Source organism: Hippocampus guttulatus, chromosome 13 (assembly GCF_054856545.1).
Source record: "Hippocampus guttulatus isolate MCC_2025c chromosome 13, RoL_Hgut_1.0, whole genome shotgun sequence".
In the NCBI taxonomy this organism is placed as follows: Eukaryota; Metazoa; Chordata; class Actinopteri; order Syngnathiformes; family Syngnathidae; genus Hippocampus; species Hippocampus guttulatus.
The window spans coordinates 11,630,493-11,645,344 of NC_141273.1; the positions used below are offsets into that span (position 1 = coordinate 11,630,493).

General features: G+C 42.2%; 2 protein-coding genes across 5 annotated transcripts; one reads left to right on the forward strand and one right to left on the reverse strand.

Annotated features, from left to right (window-relative positions):
• Positions 1-1,919: 1,919 nt before the first annotated feature.
• Positions 1,920-10,422, forward strand: LOC147196358 (hepatic sodium/bile acid cotransporter-like). The gene is made up of 6 exons (XM_086127686.1): positions 1,920-2,051; positions 3,827-4,234; positions 5,177-5,381; positions 5,662-5,840; positions 6,514-6,713; positions 6,838-10,422. Exons 2-6 carry the CDS (start codon positions 3,867-3,869, stop codon positions 6,927-6,929), a joined length of 1,044 nt encoding a protein of 347 aa, XP_085983812.1. The 5' UTR covers positions 1,920-2,051; positions 3,827-3,866; the 3' UTR covers positions 6,930-10,422.
• Positions 6,771-14,786, reverse strand: LOC147196359 (sushi domain-containing protein 4-like). 4 transcript variants are annotated; one of them, XM_086127681.1, is made up of 12 exons: positions 14,622-14,786; positions 14,000-14,139; positions 13,544-13,735; positions 13,211-13,405; positions 12,578-12,769; positions 12,173-12,361; positions 11,848-12,039; positions 11,225-11,419; positions 10,543-10,675; positions 10,193-10,247; positions 9,883-10,111; positions 6,771-8,750 (listed from the first exon to the last, which is right to left on the reverse strand). In XM_086127681.1, the coding sequence occupies exons 2-12, from the start codon at positions 14,115-14,117 to the stop codon at positions 8,725-8,727; spliced, it is 1,716 nt and encodes a 571-aa protein (XP_085983807.1). In that variant the 5' UTR covers positions 14,118-14,139; positions 14,622-14,786; the 3' UTR covers positions 6,771-8,724. The 4 variants fall into 4 exon arrangements, with proteins under 4 accessions (XP_085983807.1, XP_085983806.1, XP_085983805.1 ...); XM_086127680.1 differs by having other exon boundaries at positions 10,193-10,305; XM_086127679.1 differs by having other exon boundaries at positions 9,883-10,247.
• Positions 14,787-14,852: the final 66 nt, after the last annotated feature.

The window sequence follows — 14,852 nt, forward strand, 5'->3', positions numbered from 1 at the left end:
ATTACCCCACTATCAATATTTAGCCGTGAAGATAAAAAAAAGTTTGATTAGAGAGTCACAAATATAGGAAGGAGGTATGCCTGTTTCCCGCTGATAAACATATCATACATGTCATATTTGATAAGGAAGTCGTGACCCATGGAGTTACAAGACCACAGGGGAAAACTGTGTCTTGTTTGACAAAATAATACAGCTTTTCTCTCGATGAATATGAGACCAGATGGTGGCCTAGCTCAGTTTGAGTTGCCCTCCCCCACTCACCATCCATTGCTCCATGGGACCTTTAAGTAGTAGCTCCAGCTCATTGCTTGTATAACGCACAAGTGCATCAATACACATAACATGCACTGTCATTGTCTACTTTGCACACATCCAGAATGTCACAAAAACCCCTAGAACATTGGATGCCTAGGTCTTCAGTCTGGGTTTATCCTCTTAAAATCCCACCACTATCACATGGCAATTACAGAAACGACACTATACAAAATACAATATAACGGCATGCAACTGTGCCACGTAGCAGTTCAGAATCAATATATTTTTCTCAAAAGATCAGAAAACCTTTAACAATTTCATTGAAACACATCATAATACGAGCAGATGCTGGCTCACGACTGATGTGTTTTACTTGTTGAAGTTCACTGGAACAGATTGTGCCATGCCCAAGTAATCAGGGTTTATAAAAAGCCCCGTGAGGATGAATTTCATATCTGACTGGTTAAAGAAACAATCTCATTGCTAATATAGTTTAAGTTACATTGGCCATCACTACTGAGTCTGATGGGCAAGGGCAGATGAGATTGACATGGCAATACTCAGACAGTGAAATCCATTTGGAGAAAAAAAAATAAAGACAGCATGCACATAAAGCACTGGAAGCAGTAAAGCCAACATAAACGCTAGGAAATTAAGAGAATAAAATGAAGGAAGGAAACTCCAAAGTCAGTCTTTCGTTTTTCTTTGTCTTTTCATGTTTTTTTGTAATGTCAACATGGCGGGGAACTGGTGAGGCCAAAGAGGGAAATGGTGATGACCATAGATTTAAAAATAGAAAATCGTGCAAGGGCTTGCTGTTCAGTCCAACCCAATTAAAACACCTACTCATTGCAATTCCTGGAGCCTACCTCAGCTGCCTGAAATTAAAAATGAAATGAAAAAGAAAATAAATTAAACTCATTCAGTACCAGCCAATTCTGGACCAAGTCTGAAAAGACGTTTAAAAACGTCTTTGGGAGTGAATGAGTTAAATAACATCTAACCATTATTAAATCCCTCAATATTATAACCCCGCTTGGAAGTTTAAAAAAAGAAAGAAAGAAAGAAATGATGGAATGGAAGATGGATTGAGGAAATGTGACTTTTTAAATTAGGGGAAGGATTGGGTCAGAAATATACTGTATGCCTAAGGGGACAATGTCAATCAGCCCCTTTTGTTATATTTAATCATCTGTACATATATGGAAACCAAACAGCTGCACCAGCAAATTCCAGAACATGAAAATCATTGAAATTGTGGTCCCTTTAATTTGGGCCTAATCTCCACCATACTAGTAGAGATTAGGCAACCACCACACTAGAGCTCTTGAGTCCCTCATGTGAGTCGTAACTAATGTGTTTGTTTACTAAAGCATCCCATTCAAAAGACAAAGAGGATGTCTTCTGCCAAGTCCCACGGAATAATATCTGCATAGTTGCATAATATTGGCCTTTGTTTCCACATGCACCTCTTGCAGCCCAAAAAGATGTTCTGATTAACGGGAAATCAAATCAGGAAGGAAACCTCATGCAGAGCTTTTGAAGAAGGTCACTACTAAATGGAATGTCATGAAATTCTGTGTAGATGGGACAAAAACAATCCAGCTGCTTATGGTGTAGCATTTTAACAAGAGTTTTGTGTTTCTCTGCAGTTTGCACCAGCGCCACCATGTTGCCATGGAGCCACATGGCACAGGAGGGGGGTGTTCCAGTCTGGCCACAAAAGAAGAGGAGCAAACGGGGGAATGTGTGCGGGGATGCAAACTACAAAGTTTGAAGCTTGGATTTGTTGGAAGGTAAGAAATCTATCCAGTACTTATCGGAGCATAGATTCCAATTGTAGACTCAGTGAAAAAATGGTCAGGAAAAAAAAGGAGTAATTTTTCACAGCTTGCTTGTTTCAATTTAATAATTTAATTTTACTCTACATTCCAAAGCAAATAATTAAACATCATAGAGTCGTGCTTTAGGAGAAACTGTGTATCATTTGGAAACCATGGTCAGGCATCAATTTCTTTTTGAAGCAAAGTTTACAGGCTAAATCTGTGGATCATTTGGAAACCATGGTCAGGCAACGATTTGTTTTTGAAGCAAAAGTTCATGAAAGTGCAACAAGATTCAACAACAATTAATAGTTTGTGGCTCATGATTAAATTGTGTGGGATTTTAATCCCAATTGCTCTCCTGTGATTGCATGAAGAAACATTTCAACACAAATGCACCTTTCTTTAGTTGTTTAGTTGTCTGTGAACGCCATTCACTTTGTATTTACAAATGATTTACAGCAGAGCAAAAAGCAAAAAAAAATCATTGACCTCATCTTGAACATCAGTATCATGTCATGCGCGCATAGCTCTGGATTGAGGAAATGTGAAACTATAAAAGAAAATGGAGCGTTAGAACACTACAGCCTAACCTACTTTAATTTCTTGACATGAATTAGCGCAAATAAACATTTACTAATTATTTCATCGCAATTCCTAAACATTTTGCTTTTCAGTAAATCCAAATTTAAAGTGATGAGTGGCAGAATGTAATCTGGGTGCTATTGCATTATATAAAGGTCAAATAAATTGTCAGGTTTTGAATGTCTACTCCACAGTGGGATATAAGGGTTGCGCCATTCAAAAGAAATGAATAGATTTGGAAAACGTGAAACTGAAATTTTCATTCGTGGAACAGAAGAAGTCAACACATTTGCCTCCCATTTAGAAAGTTTAGGGTTCGGATCTCTGCTGCACCCTTCCTGTGCAGAGTTTGAATGCTTGTGTTTTCCGTGCTTGTGTTTTTTTAAATTTTTGGGGTGATACTCCGGCTTCTTCTATTGTTCCAAATTTGATCCATTGAAGACTCTAAATTGTCCACAGATGTGAATGTAAATGTGAATGTGTTTACATTATGTGCCCTGTTATTGGCTGGTGAGTAGTCTGGGATGTATCATGCCCCTGGGCCAAAGTCAACTGGAAAATGGATGGATGGTTGGAATTAAAATTCGTTTAAAAAAAAAAAAAAGAATAAGAAGGGGCCCTAAAACTGAACCTTAGGGAACACCGTAAGTAAATGAACCGAGTGGTCTTACAGGAATCTTACATGATTTCTTGATTGGTTGAAAAGCGTGCTGATTACTTTTGTCTATTTAACAATTAACTAAGCGGCCCGGTAGTCCAGTGGTTAGCACGTCGGCTTCACAGTGCAGAGGTACCGGGTTCGATTCCAGCTCCGGCCTCCCTGTGTGGAGTTTGCATGTTCTCCCCGGGCCTGCGTGGGTTTTCTCCGGGTGCTCCGGTTTCCTCCCACATTCCAAAAACATGCATGGCAGGCTGATTGGATGCTCTAAATTGTCCCTAGGTGTGAGTGTGGGCGTGGATGGTTGTTCGTCTCTGTGTGCCCTGCGATTGGCTGGCAACTGATTCAGGGTGTCCCCCGCCTACTGCCCGGAGACTGGGATAGGCTCCAGCACCCCCCGCGACCCTAGTGAGGATCAAGCGGTTCGGAAAATGGATGGATGGATGGAACAATTAACTATGTGCAAACTCCAATCAAATAACATTTATTTTGCATTGTCTGTCAGGTGAAGCCCACACAAAATAAGCATTCAGTTGAGCTCTACAATGAATGCGATGGACATCTCCAATGAGGGGAACATGTCTGCCAATGGGACCATGAACATTCTGAACATATCCCCACCCCTCAACAATGCCATCAACACCTTCACCATCATCATCCTCTTCATCACCATGATATCCCTCGGGTGCACCATGGAGATGTCCAAAATCAAGAGCCATCTGCTCAAGCCCAAGGGAGTGGCCATCGCCATGGTGACCCAGTTCGGCATTATGCCCTTGACTGCGTTTACACTTGCCAAATCACTGAAGATGGATTCAGTGAAGGCGGTGACTGTGCTCATATGCGGCTGCTGTCCTGGAGGAAATCTATCCAATATCTTCACCTTGGCACTAAAGGGTGACATGAATCTCAGGTATACAAATCATAATTCAACATACAGCTATAGAGAGATTGCAATGTTGGCCCTGAAGTCCGCACAGTCCGTCTTCTCACAAGGGACTCGAACAGAAGTTGAAAGCAGACCCTCACAATATGTTCGGGCCAGGTTGGATCGGCATCTTTCCCTATCATAGAAGCCAACATTGGTTGACAGCTCCGCCCCTCTCTTCACTTGAGTGTCCATGACATGCAGCCACAAGTCCAATTACAACGGTGGCCTAGAGTGTCCTTATGTTTGAACATGGTGTTTATTATGGACAATCCATGACAAGCACAAAAGTCCAATAACAGACCACCGTTCTGGTTCTGATCGGGGATGAGGGCTTTCCTCCCAATCCAGGTCTCAATATCATTGTCCATGTCAAGATTGAAGCTCCCCAACTAAATGAGGGTGTCCCCAGGGGGGAACGCTCTCCAGAACTCCTTCAAAGGATTCCAGCAACGGTTGTCACTCAGAGCTGCTGCCTGGTGCATCTGAACAAACAAAAAAGGGGGCGGGGTAGGAATATGAGTATGCCGTCAACTGCTCAGCACCTCTCACCGTGGGCATGTCCAAAGTGAAAGAGAATCCAACCCCTCTCAAGAGCTTAAGCTGCTTGGGAGGCAAGCCCGACCAACTACATCTAGTTGGATCTTTTCCAATGTCACACCAGCTTGGGCACTATCCCTGCCAGAGAAGTGGCACTCCTTGTCCCAAGAGCCAGTTTCTGTAGCTGAGGATTGGATTGCCAAAGTCCCCGCCTTATGTCGCCACACTGCTCTCTGAGCACCTGACCCCCTTGCCCTCTCCCACAGGTGTTGAGCCAATGGGAAGGAGGACCCATGTTACACTCTTTGGGTTGTGCCCCACCTCCTTATATCAAAATAGTTCATTTTCTATACTATTTCCCTTGTAATTTTGTTTTTTTTTCTGCAGTATTGTGATGACCACATGCTCCTGCATTGCAGCGTTGGGTCTGATGCCCCTGCTGCTTTTGATCTACTGTCAAGGCTTCAGCGGCCTGGAGAACGCAGTCCCCTACATGGGCATCCTCAGCGCTCTCACCTTCACCTTGGTGCCCTGTGGCGTGGGCATCTTGCTCAATCACTACAAACCAAAATATACACCGGTGGTCCTGAAAGTAAGATCACTGTTTTTTTTTCATTGGTTATCGAACAAAGCATTCCTTTAACACTGGAAGTTTTTGTCGACTGAATGTCATTTAGCAAAGTGTTTTCGATTCAAATGGAAAATTTGAGCAACCGTTCACTAAGAACAAATCATCCCCACATGTTGTCAGATAATTAAATCCATGTTTGTAAACAGGAACATTTTCCTCCTAACTTGCTTTTAGTCCTGTTGAAAGTTGAGAATAATTTATTGGAAATGGCATAATAAACCGTGCTTCTCTTTGTCAACAGTCTGGCCTGAGCATTCTGATCATCTCCGGCATCATTGTGTTCTCTTTGTCTGGTGTGGCCGTCAAAGACATGCTGTGGATGATCCTGACCACTGATGTTATTGCCGTGGCGGCTCTGATGCCCCTCATAGGCTTCACGCTGGGATATGTCATGTCCACCATATGCAGACTCAGCTCAAAGTAAGTTTGTCAGACGCAGCATTGTCATCATACAGGTTTGTGGAACCCACACACTAGGTAGACTTTTGAGCAGACTGGGTTACTTTGAGCCAAAGTTGTTTTTGTTTTTTTTGACCCAGCCGATTGGGTTGAAGATTGGATTTGGACGGGCTGAAAAGCAGAAACTGAGTGACTTGCTGTGGTGACCTGAAAGGGGAAAGTTCCCCCCTTGAAAATGTTGGTAATAGAGTTCATATAACTTTTTACCACAGCTATGCTGATAACCTTGTAGCCCATTTATTGATGGATTTGACCCCATGTTGGCTCAAAATCTTGAACCCAATGTGCTGGGTATAAATAACCCGCCACTGGATTAACTTTTCCAATTTGATTACTTTTGATCCAGCGGTTTTAAGAGTGTACCCTCAATTCAAGACAATTTCTAAAATTTTCCATAGGAAAGAAAGTAGTTATTTATTTCTCGTAGCACGTTGGGCTACGGGTTAGCATGTTTACTGCACACTTCTGAGTCTTGGCACCGGTCTGCCTGCATGTTTTTTTTTTCTCTCCCTGGGTCAGATTTTTAAGATTTCAGAAATCGCTCTCAAAAGTTCATCCAAATGAACAATATCATTCAGGTCATTATCGTCATAGGAAACAGTAAGCGCCATCAATCTATCTGTACTGAATCCAGATGCAGCAGGACCGTCTCTGTGGAAACAGGCTGTCAGAACATCCAGCTGTGTCTGGCTATCTTGAAGGTGGCCTTTCCTCCAGAGGTCATCGGGCCCATGTTCCTCTTTCCTTTGCTTTACTACACATTCCAGTGCGCCGAGGCTCTTCTCCTGACTGTGTGCTTCAGATGTTACCAAATGGTCAAGTCGCCAGCTGAGGGTAAATGTCACAGCTGCGTATATGTTTTTGTAGGGGTTGAAATGAAGTTGAGCGGACTTGCAGTTTGAGCAATTGGTCTTTTTATTGTTTATTTTTATAACATTGTTGCATTTTTATTTGACAGAAACAAGAATATATACAAATGTCAACGTCAAACAAGAAGAGGTGAAACCGCCTCAGTGTCTGAGAAACATGGAGGAAAATAACCAAGCATGATAAACTCATGGACTTCACTTTGGATCACAATAAAGAACAATGAATCTGGAAAGTATTTACTTCACTTGTCCCACATTGTTGCATTACAACAGTATTCCAAAATGGAATAAAGTAAAGCTTGCTACATTTTGGATTTGTGGACGTGCTATTTCACAAATTTTGTGCAGTTCGTAACTATATTTTGTTCTCCCACCCGTTTATTTTGGGTGTAGGTTCACTGTTGACCACTAGATGGCGGGGCAGCATTTAGTTTGATATTGTGTACGTTTGACAGGAGGAAGAATAAAAGAAAAACGGAAGTACAGTACAGTATAGTATTCCACCTCACCATAGTTTTTGCTTAGGGCCTCTTCTTCGAATGCTCATTTATGCCCAGGAAAATTTCCTTTCCTATCAAATCCGAGTGAGATGACTCGGAAGTACTTGAAGGATAGGATTGTTTGAATTCTAAAAATGCGAAGGAAAGGTGACTGAATGTAACCTTTTTGACGCCTTTAGCATAGGTTACTTATGACCAACCTTTATGAGGATATTACCTGCAATTCTTTCGGGCAGCAACATTTAAAGCAACAGGACACCAACGTAGTTGAGAGACTACGCGAAGATGCTTGTTTCACACTCAAGACTTACATTTAAAAAAAACCCCACCCATTTAAAAAATTGTACTGCATCTTACACGGAAGTGTTCCTAATATTTTGGCACTTTCACAACATTGTACGAGGCTCCCAAAATATTCTATTAAAATACAGAACGTGTCATTATTTTTCTTTTATGTTTAGTTTGACAGTCAACCTGAGAGTGGAACAAACACCTTTGAAGCCTTTTTTGAAGAACTGCTATTTGCCCAAGTGCCGATTATTGGGAAGAGAGTTGAGTTCACTGCTACCATGCAGTGAATTTATCTCTAGTCTGCACTCGCAGACTTCGAACAACTTGCATATTGAATAATATTTACCGGTAATCAAACAAGATCGTGACAAAATTCTACATAACAGTTAACCTCAAACTTTACAAATATTACACTGCGACTTTCACAAAGCAAAAATCCATAACATCAGTCATGTAAGTTCAATGAACAAGCAAATAAAATGTTACAATGACTTTAAACCAAACTTTAGTCTTTTTTTTCAGTGTGCATTCTCCAGACTAGTTTTTACAGTGCACACGGTGCAACTTAGGCAGTGAAAGGGAAAACAAAACAGGTACTACGCACCCGTATAAATAGGTCAAAGATGTGTCAACAAAGCCAACGCTGATCAACAGCATAATAAAGTAAACGCACATCTTTAAGCAGTAATAAATTAACGGTATAACATTTTCTGTGGCTGTGGTGACAAAGCTAAAGTGTCACGAAGCAGCGTTCAAACCTCATTGTACAAAATGGAAAGCTACGTGTGCATAGAAGTGGGAAGATAAGGCCATCGGGGACAACGGTGTGAACAAGTTAAAGAGAGCAAAGTGAGGTCATGTGGTATATATATATATATATATATATCGACAAGTGGAAGGTGGTTCATGATGGATAAATGATACTTATTCATCATCACTTCCTGCTCAGAGCATACATCACAAGCCTATAATGCTGTGTTGTGGTGTTGCGTGCTTAAAGCATCGGTTGAGAAAAAAGAAAGGCAGAGGTATGGTAAGGATGTTAGGTATACATAGACTGTGAGGTGAGTTAGTGTGTACATGTACAGAAGTGACCTTATGTTCTGCTTTGGGATGGTCAGAGACATGACTTAGCTTGCTGCCACTTTGAAGTGTGTCCACCGGTGAGTCGACATGGTTTGTGTTTCAGGCCTCTTTCAGCAAAGGCATATCTGCACAAAGCAAAAGCATAGCACTGTAGGATCCTCAAAATAAAGTTTAGCCTTTTTTTTTTGTTTGGTTTGATAGTTCATTTTTTCGTCCTTCACTTAGACTGGATGTCCAAACTTTTTCCTTCGAGGGCCACATACAGAAAAATCCACTTTGGCATGGTCTGACCCAGGGTTTTTAAATTAAACACTCTACAACCAATCACTCAAACAATTAGCTGTAGTTTGTACAACACTGAATTAGAAAATGAATATCATTATCTTTGTCTTATGTCATAATGTAAAAAAAAATATACTGTATATAAATTGACAAAACTTAAAATTGAACTGAACCCCCCATAAATAAATCACCTGATTTTTGTAGATTTTTAAGGAGTAAGGCCGACTAATCGGTCAGGCCATTCCTAAAATGCAGAGGTGCCCAAGTCTGGTCCTCGAGAGCCCTTATCCCGCCTGTTTTGGATGTCTCCCTCTTCCAACAAGTCTGATTAAAATAATCAGGCTTTTGCAACGCTTGCTGATGAGCAGATCATTTCAAGAAGGTGTGTTGGCGGTTGGAGACATCTAAAAGAGGCTGGATAAGCGCTCCTGATGGTCCTGTCAAAGCGTAAGAACCTTTGCTAGTTGCTTTTTTGAAGAAAAGTGGCTGGAGGGTTTGGGAGTGTCTCGTAATACTGTATAGTGACTTAGTCACTACAATGGGGAACACTAAACCTACTTTTGTAAACTAGTTTCCATGGGCATAGTTGATGGAAGAGATGGGTACCTTTTACATTTGAACCGGTTTGGTTCCAATTCTGGGTATCGGGGATCGATCCCGGTACTCAATGGTATGAATTTTTGGTACTTTTTTTTCTCTTTTGTTTGTGGTAATAATGATAATTTATTTCACAATTTAAAAAACAAAACAAAACAATTTCACAATTAGTTTTCAAAATATAAAATGGATTTACGGTCCCATCTGCCTTTATTCTAGACTCAGGTGTTGACCAGAATTGTTATTGCAGGTAAGGTGGTCCTCAGAGAATTTTCAGACTTCTATTGAAAAAAATCATGATCATGATCATTCCAGCCCTTATTACATGTACATGCCATGAATTGAAAATAACAAGTGTGTACGAAAAGAAATCCTCACCATCAGAACAATCCACCTCCGAGTCGAACAGAGGGAAGCCGCGCTGGTCGTCGTGAGGCAGAGCTGCGGTGCCGGCGTGCTGCAGAGTTCCGCTCGAGGGCGAAGAGAAGGATGAAGGTGGCGAAGGGTCCATCACAGCCATCTCCGAATGCAGCTGACTGAGGGAAGAGGGCTGAGAGGGGCCGGCCTCCGGTACCGTTGTTTGCGGGTAGCCCTCCGACAACACGATCTGCACACGAGACTCATTGCTTGGGTCGGAGGCCGAAGCAGAGTTATTGCTGACCGCCTCTTCGTACGAGGGGAGAGTCACCTGGATTCCTTCCACCACGATGGACACGGGATGGCCTGACACATCCCGCTCCCGTCTGGGTGGAAAGGGACAGAAGACACAATCTTGGACTTATCATCAGTCCTGGGAAATTCCTGTTGGAGGAAACCCACATTGTTGGCCCTTTCAACGATGATAAATCACTGGTTTTTATATTATACTAACAAAGTAATGCCAGCATCATCTTGTACTTTAAATAAAGATTTTGAATATGAAGGCTTCCAAAGTAATTTTTACAACAACAAAAAAAAAGGCTGTTGTGTATACGAATATGACAGGAAGAAGAAATGTTTTTTTTGTGTGTGTAATTTTTGGCTTGGTTTTTGCCTCACCGATGGAAGGACTTCAGTTTTGGCTGCAGAAGCACAAAGAGCACCACCAGGAGCAGGATGAGTGCAACTGAGCTGGCTGTGGATGATACGATTGACGAAGTCGGCATTCCCAACGATAAGGATGTGTCGTGTTCTGAGGGAAAACATTGTTGGAAATTCAATCATAGGATCAATTTAATTTGGACAATCTAAAATGGAGTTCTGTCATCCCTTGTTGATTGCGGAGGTTACGGTACCACATATCAAACCACACTCATGATAGATGAAATCCGCAAAGTAGCCACCCAATATTTATTTATGTCGATTTTAGGGCTTCATGCATATAATACCAAAGTATTATGGATGCGATGTGCAAGTATTATTTTTGTCCATGTGGGTCCACTATTCGCATGTTCGACAATGTATTTGTGATTTTTTTTTTTTTGTCGAACCCAACTAAGAATTAGTTCAAAGTCTCACCTATTATATTTGCACCAATCCGCATATTTGTGTGGTCTTTCTATAACGACCCGAGATTCCACCCAAACACCAAAAATAAATAATCTGTAAGACATCTACTTTTTTTTAAGCTAAAGTTGTAAGATGAGTGTGAAATAAACGTTTTGGGATCATTGTTTGTGGTATATAAATGTAGGCAGCTATAAACATTTTGAGGGTCGCAAGTATGTCGGGAGGGTGTTACCTTGCTTCATTACACAGCTGATCTGCATGAAGCCATCCCATGTGCCATATTGACAGGTGAGGTATTTATATTCTCCTTTCATGATGTAGCCTTCATCACAGAAATACTCAATCACAGTGCCGTGAGAGAGTCTTCCGCACGGGTAGGGGTGGCAGGTGTAGCCTCCGTTCTGCGGCTGATACGGAGGACGGCACACTGTCAATGAAATTGAAGAAAGAGTGTTGCACTTCTTTATGAAACTCAACAAGATGGAGCATACTAAGGTCATGGAGCAACTTATTCTCCAGACCTCAAAACAAGAGAAAACTTGTGGAGGGAACATAAGCCCTGTGTTTCCAAGCAGCAGCGACGAAACTTGCAGCATCCAAAATCCCTCCCGAGCTGTGTGCAAACCCAGTGAAAAACTACAATAAACGTTTCATCAGTGTGCCTGCCAAACAAGAATTTCTCTGCCAGGAACTGCTGTAATTCATGTTTGGTTTGAGGATTAAATCATTATTTCGCTCAATAACACACACATTTTACAATTGCTAGTAAAATAATTACATTGTGAGTGGAGACTGTTCATTTTGACGTACTTTGTAAGTAAACACATTTCAGAGGATTAAATATCAGATCTTTACCGGTGGTACGTATACAGCGAGGAGGTTCTGAGGACCAGTGTCCCAGGGCAGTGCAACTGATGATGGTGGATCCATCTGGTTGGTAACCCGGGTCACAGCGGTATTGTAGCACAGCGCCCACGGGGAAGGCGCCCATGTTGTTGTCGGTCAGATTAGACGAAACGTGCTGCTCTATGAAGGGTCTCATACATCCTTCAGTGACAGTCACGGGGTTAAGACACTTAATAAAAAGGAAGATACTCAGGACCTAAGATACGAGAACCGGTTTCAAGAATGTCCAACTCTGTCAATTGTCGTGAAGATTACATGAATAAATGGAGGTAACCTTGCTTGACACATTTGATCCGCGCGGGGCCATCCCACTGTCCATCCTGACAGGTCAGGTAGTAGTCCCCCATGAGAACAAAGCCCGGATGACAGAAGAACTCAATGACAGTGCCGTGGGAGAACAGTCGACAGGGGGACGGGTGGCAGGTGTAACCCCCGTTCTCTGGTTCAGACAAAGGGAGACAAGCTGGCGGAGAGGGAGAAAAAAATATAAATATATTTAGAGCGGAAACTCAAGTCTTGAACCCATTTAAACTTGTTTAAAACGTATCAAATTTGAAGCTCGACCACAATTAGCAAAAAAATGTTAATTACATTTATGATTTGGAGGTGGTCTTTGGGCAATTTAAAACCATTCACATGACAGCTTTTACATGTGAATACAGCGGACTGAGAGTCTTACCGCCACTCTGTGTACAATTGGGAGGTTGTGAGGACCAGCGTCCTGGCGAGATGCAGGTGAGAATATTCGGGCCGTCTGGCAGGTAACCAGGGTCACAGCTGTACTGCAGCACGGTGCCCACAGGGAACAAGCCTCTGTTGGTTTCCGTGTGGTTTACCCAGCTGTTTTCAACCACATACGGCCTCACGCATCCTAGGAGGAAGCCCAGCAAATTCTGGGAAACTGGTGTTTTTATTTGAATTAGACTTACAAATATTTTCAGCCAGCAGACACTGCTGTTTTCACTTGTATCAACGCAACAAATACTTTCAGCCTGGTTGACGGTAATTTACCCGGGGAGACCAAGAATAACAGTTGAATTGAATTCTTTGACAGTTCTTCTGGAGAACTTCTGAGTTTTTCTCATGCATGGACACAAAGATGCAGACTATAAACTGAACGTGTTCCATGTGGGAGAAAATGATTGGAACAATGTTAACAATATGAGGAAAAATATTTTTTACCAGTAATTTATACAAATTGATACTTGTCTGACAGTGTCAATAAACATTTTACAACTTTGGTGTACCTTAATAAATAACTTTCTTTTATCGGTAATGGCAGTTCATTATTGAAATTGCCAAAGTCAAATACCTTGCTCTTTGACGCAGCTGATCTGAACCGGGCCGTCCCACTCGCCATACTGACAGGTAAGATATTTATAATCTCCCTTCAGGGTGTAGCCTTCATCACAGGAGAATTCAATCACAGTGCCATGAGAAAGTTGGCGACATGGAGAGGGGTGGCAGGTGTAGCCCCCGTTTTTTGGCAAATGTAGAGACTGGCATACTGTTGAAAGATGGTAAAATGAGAAACTCTCGCTGATTCCAGTGTTTTAATTTTGAACATTAGCACTACTATGAAAACGCTTGTTAATGTGAGCCTGCGTCGCCTGCTCTATGTTGTGACGACACTAAGTGACTTTACCATCACTGTGTATGCACTGTGGTGGTTCCGAGGACCAGTGTCCCAGTGCAGTGCAGGTGAGGATGCCAGGTCCATCTAACAGGTAACCAGAGTCACAATGGTACTCTAGCACGGTCCCCACGGGGAAATCATCCATGTTGGTTTTTGGCACGGTAGCCGAGCCATGCTCCACCATGACAGGTCTGACACAACCTGAAAATAACAAAAAGACAAATTTGGGGGCTCTTTCAAGTGGTGAGAACGGCTCCCAATACACATAACTACATTTGACGGTCAGCATTTGATTCTCAATTTTGCACCCACGTGTTTTTATGAGGAACACGATACACATTTTGACCGCAAACTGCGATGCTTGACTATTATTTGAAAATGTTTGCGTTTTGCTTTGGAGCTTGGTCCCTCACCCCTGTGAATAGAGTGCTCATAACATTTTGAGTGCATGCAGAATCCCTTTACCTGAACCATCTTGCCCTGTGGTTACCACCGCCGATGCCAGCAGCAAGCATAAGGACCATTTAAAACAAGGGTTGGTCCGACAAGCTTGTGATGTTGCCTTTGACTTTCCATTGCGCATCTTTCCCCGCAGTCAAATGACCCTGGAACAATATGATTGACAGCTCAAATAGTGTACTGAGGTTGGACAGATGCCAGTGAAAAGACGCTATGATGATGATAGGACGTGACAGGTCTGAGAGAACAGTGTACGGTCGCGGTTTTCCACAAACATACACCTCATTATATACACAGTGTTTCATTCCAATGCCGCCGTAAACTACGAGCACAAAGCAATCCCTCGCAGACGCAGTGTAATATAATTAGAGTTCTTGTTATTGGTTCGACATCAACAACAAACGCGTACCTCTTCCCTGCACTACGCATATCTGACAAGAAAGGATTTGGAACACGACGTAAAACTTGATTCGAACATACTTGGCTTAAGTCCACAGTGATGCCTACATATCGACGACAATTGTCCTAAAACCCAATACGTCAGAACGACCAAAATGAGTCGACCGCTAGCTACCTAGCAAAAACAAACTACGTAATGCGGACGATAACATTTCTAGCTATTACCCACCTTCCTTCAACACAGCCCGGGATACTCCACCCTCCACAACATTTACTACTAATATTCCGGACGGTTGTGTATAATATCAACCATTAAAAAAAAATATTCACATAAACGAGGCGAGCTACCTGACGCGTAGACTAACTAGCTGAAAACTCGAGCCCTACACCGCCTCCATAGTAACGAAGGCATATTTCCATCGTTACAACATCCGGGAGATTTCGCGTCCATGGTTACCAT

Excerpts from the sequence above, each read along its gene's own strand:
- LOC147196358 (XM_086127686.1), top strand. The coding sequence starts at position 3,867 with ATGAATGCGATGGACATCTCCAATGAGGGGAACATGTCTGCCAATGGG. Across the intron at positions 5,841-6,513 it reads ATATGCAGACTCAGCTCAAA|ATGCAGCAGGACCGTCTCTG; the intron begins GTAAGTTTGTCA and ends TACTGAATCCAG. Across the intron at positions 6,714-6,837 it reads GGTCAAGTCGCCAGCTGAGG|AAACAAGAATATATACAAAT; the intron begins GTAAATGTCACA and ends TTTATTTGACAG.
- LOC147196359 (XM_086127679.1), bottom strand. The coding sequence starts at position 14,117 with ATGCGCAATGGAAAGTCAAAGGCAACATCACAAGCTTGTCGGACCAAC. Across the intron at positions 10,676-11,224 it reads CAGCTGTGTAATGAAGCAAG|AACACGACACATCCTTATCG; the intron begins GTAACACCCTCC and ends GTTTTCCCTCAG. Across the intron at positions 10,248-10,542 it reads AAACTGAAGTCCTTCCATCG|ACGGGAGCGGGATGTGTCAG; the intron begins GTGAGGCAAAAA and ends CTTTCCACCCAG.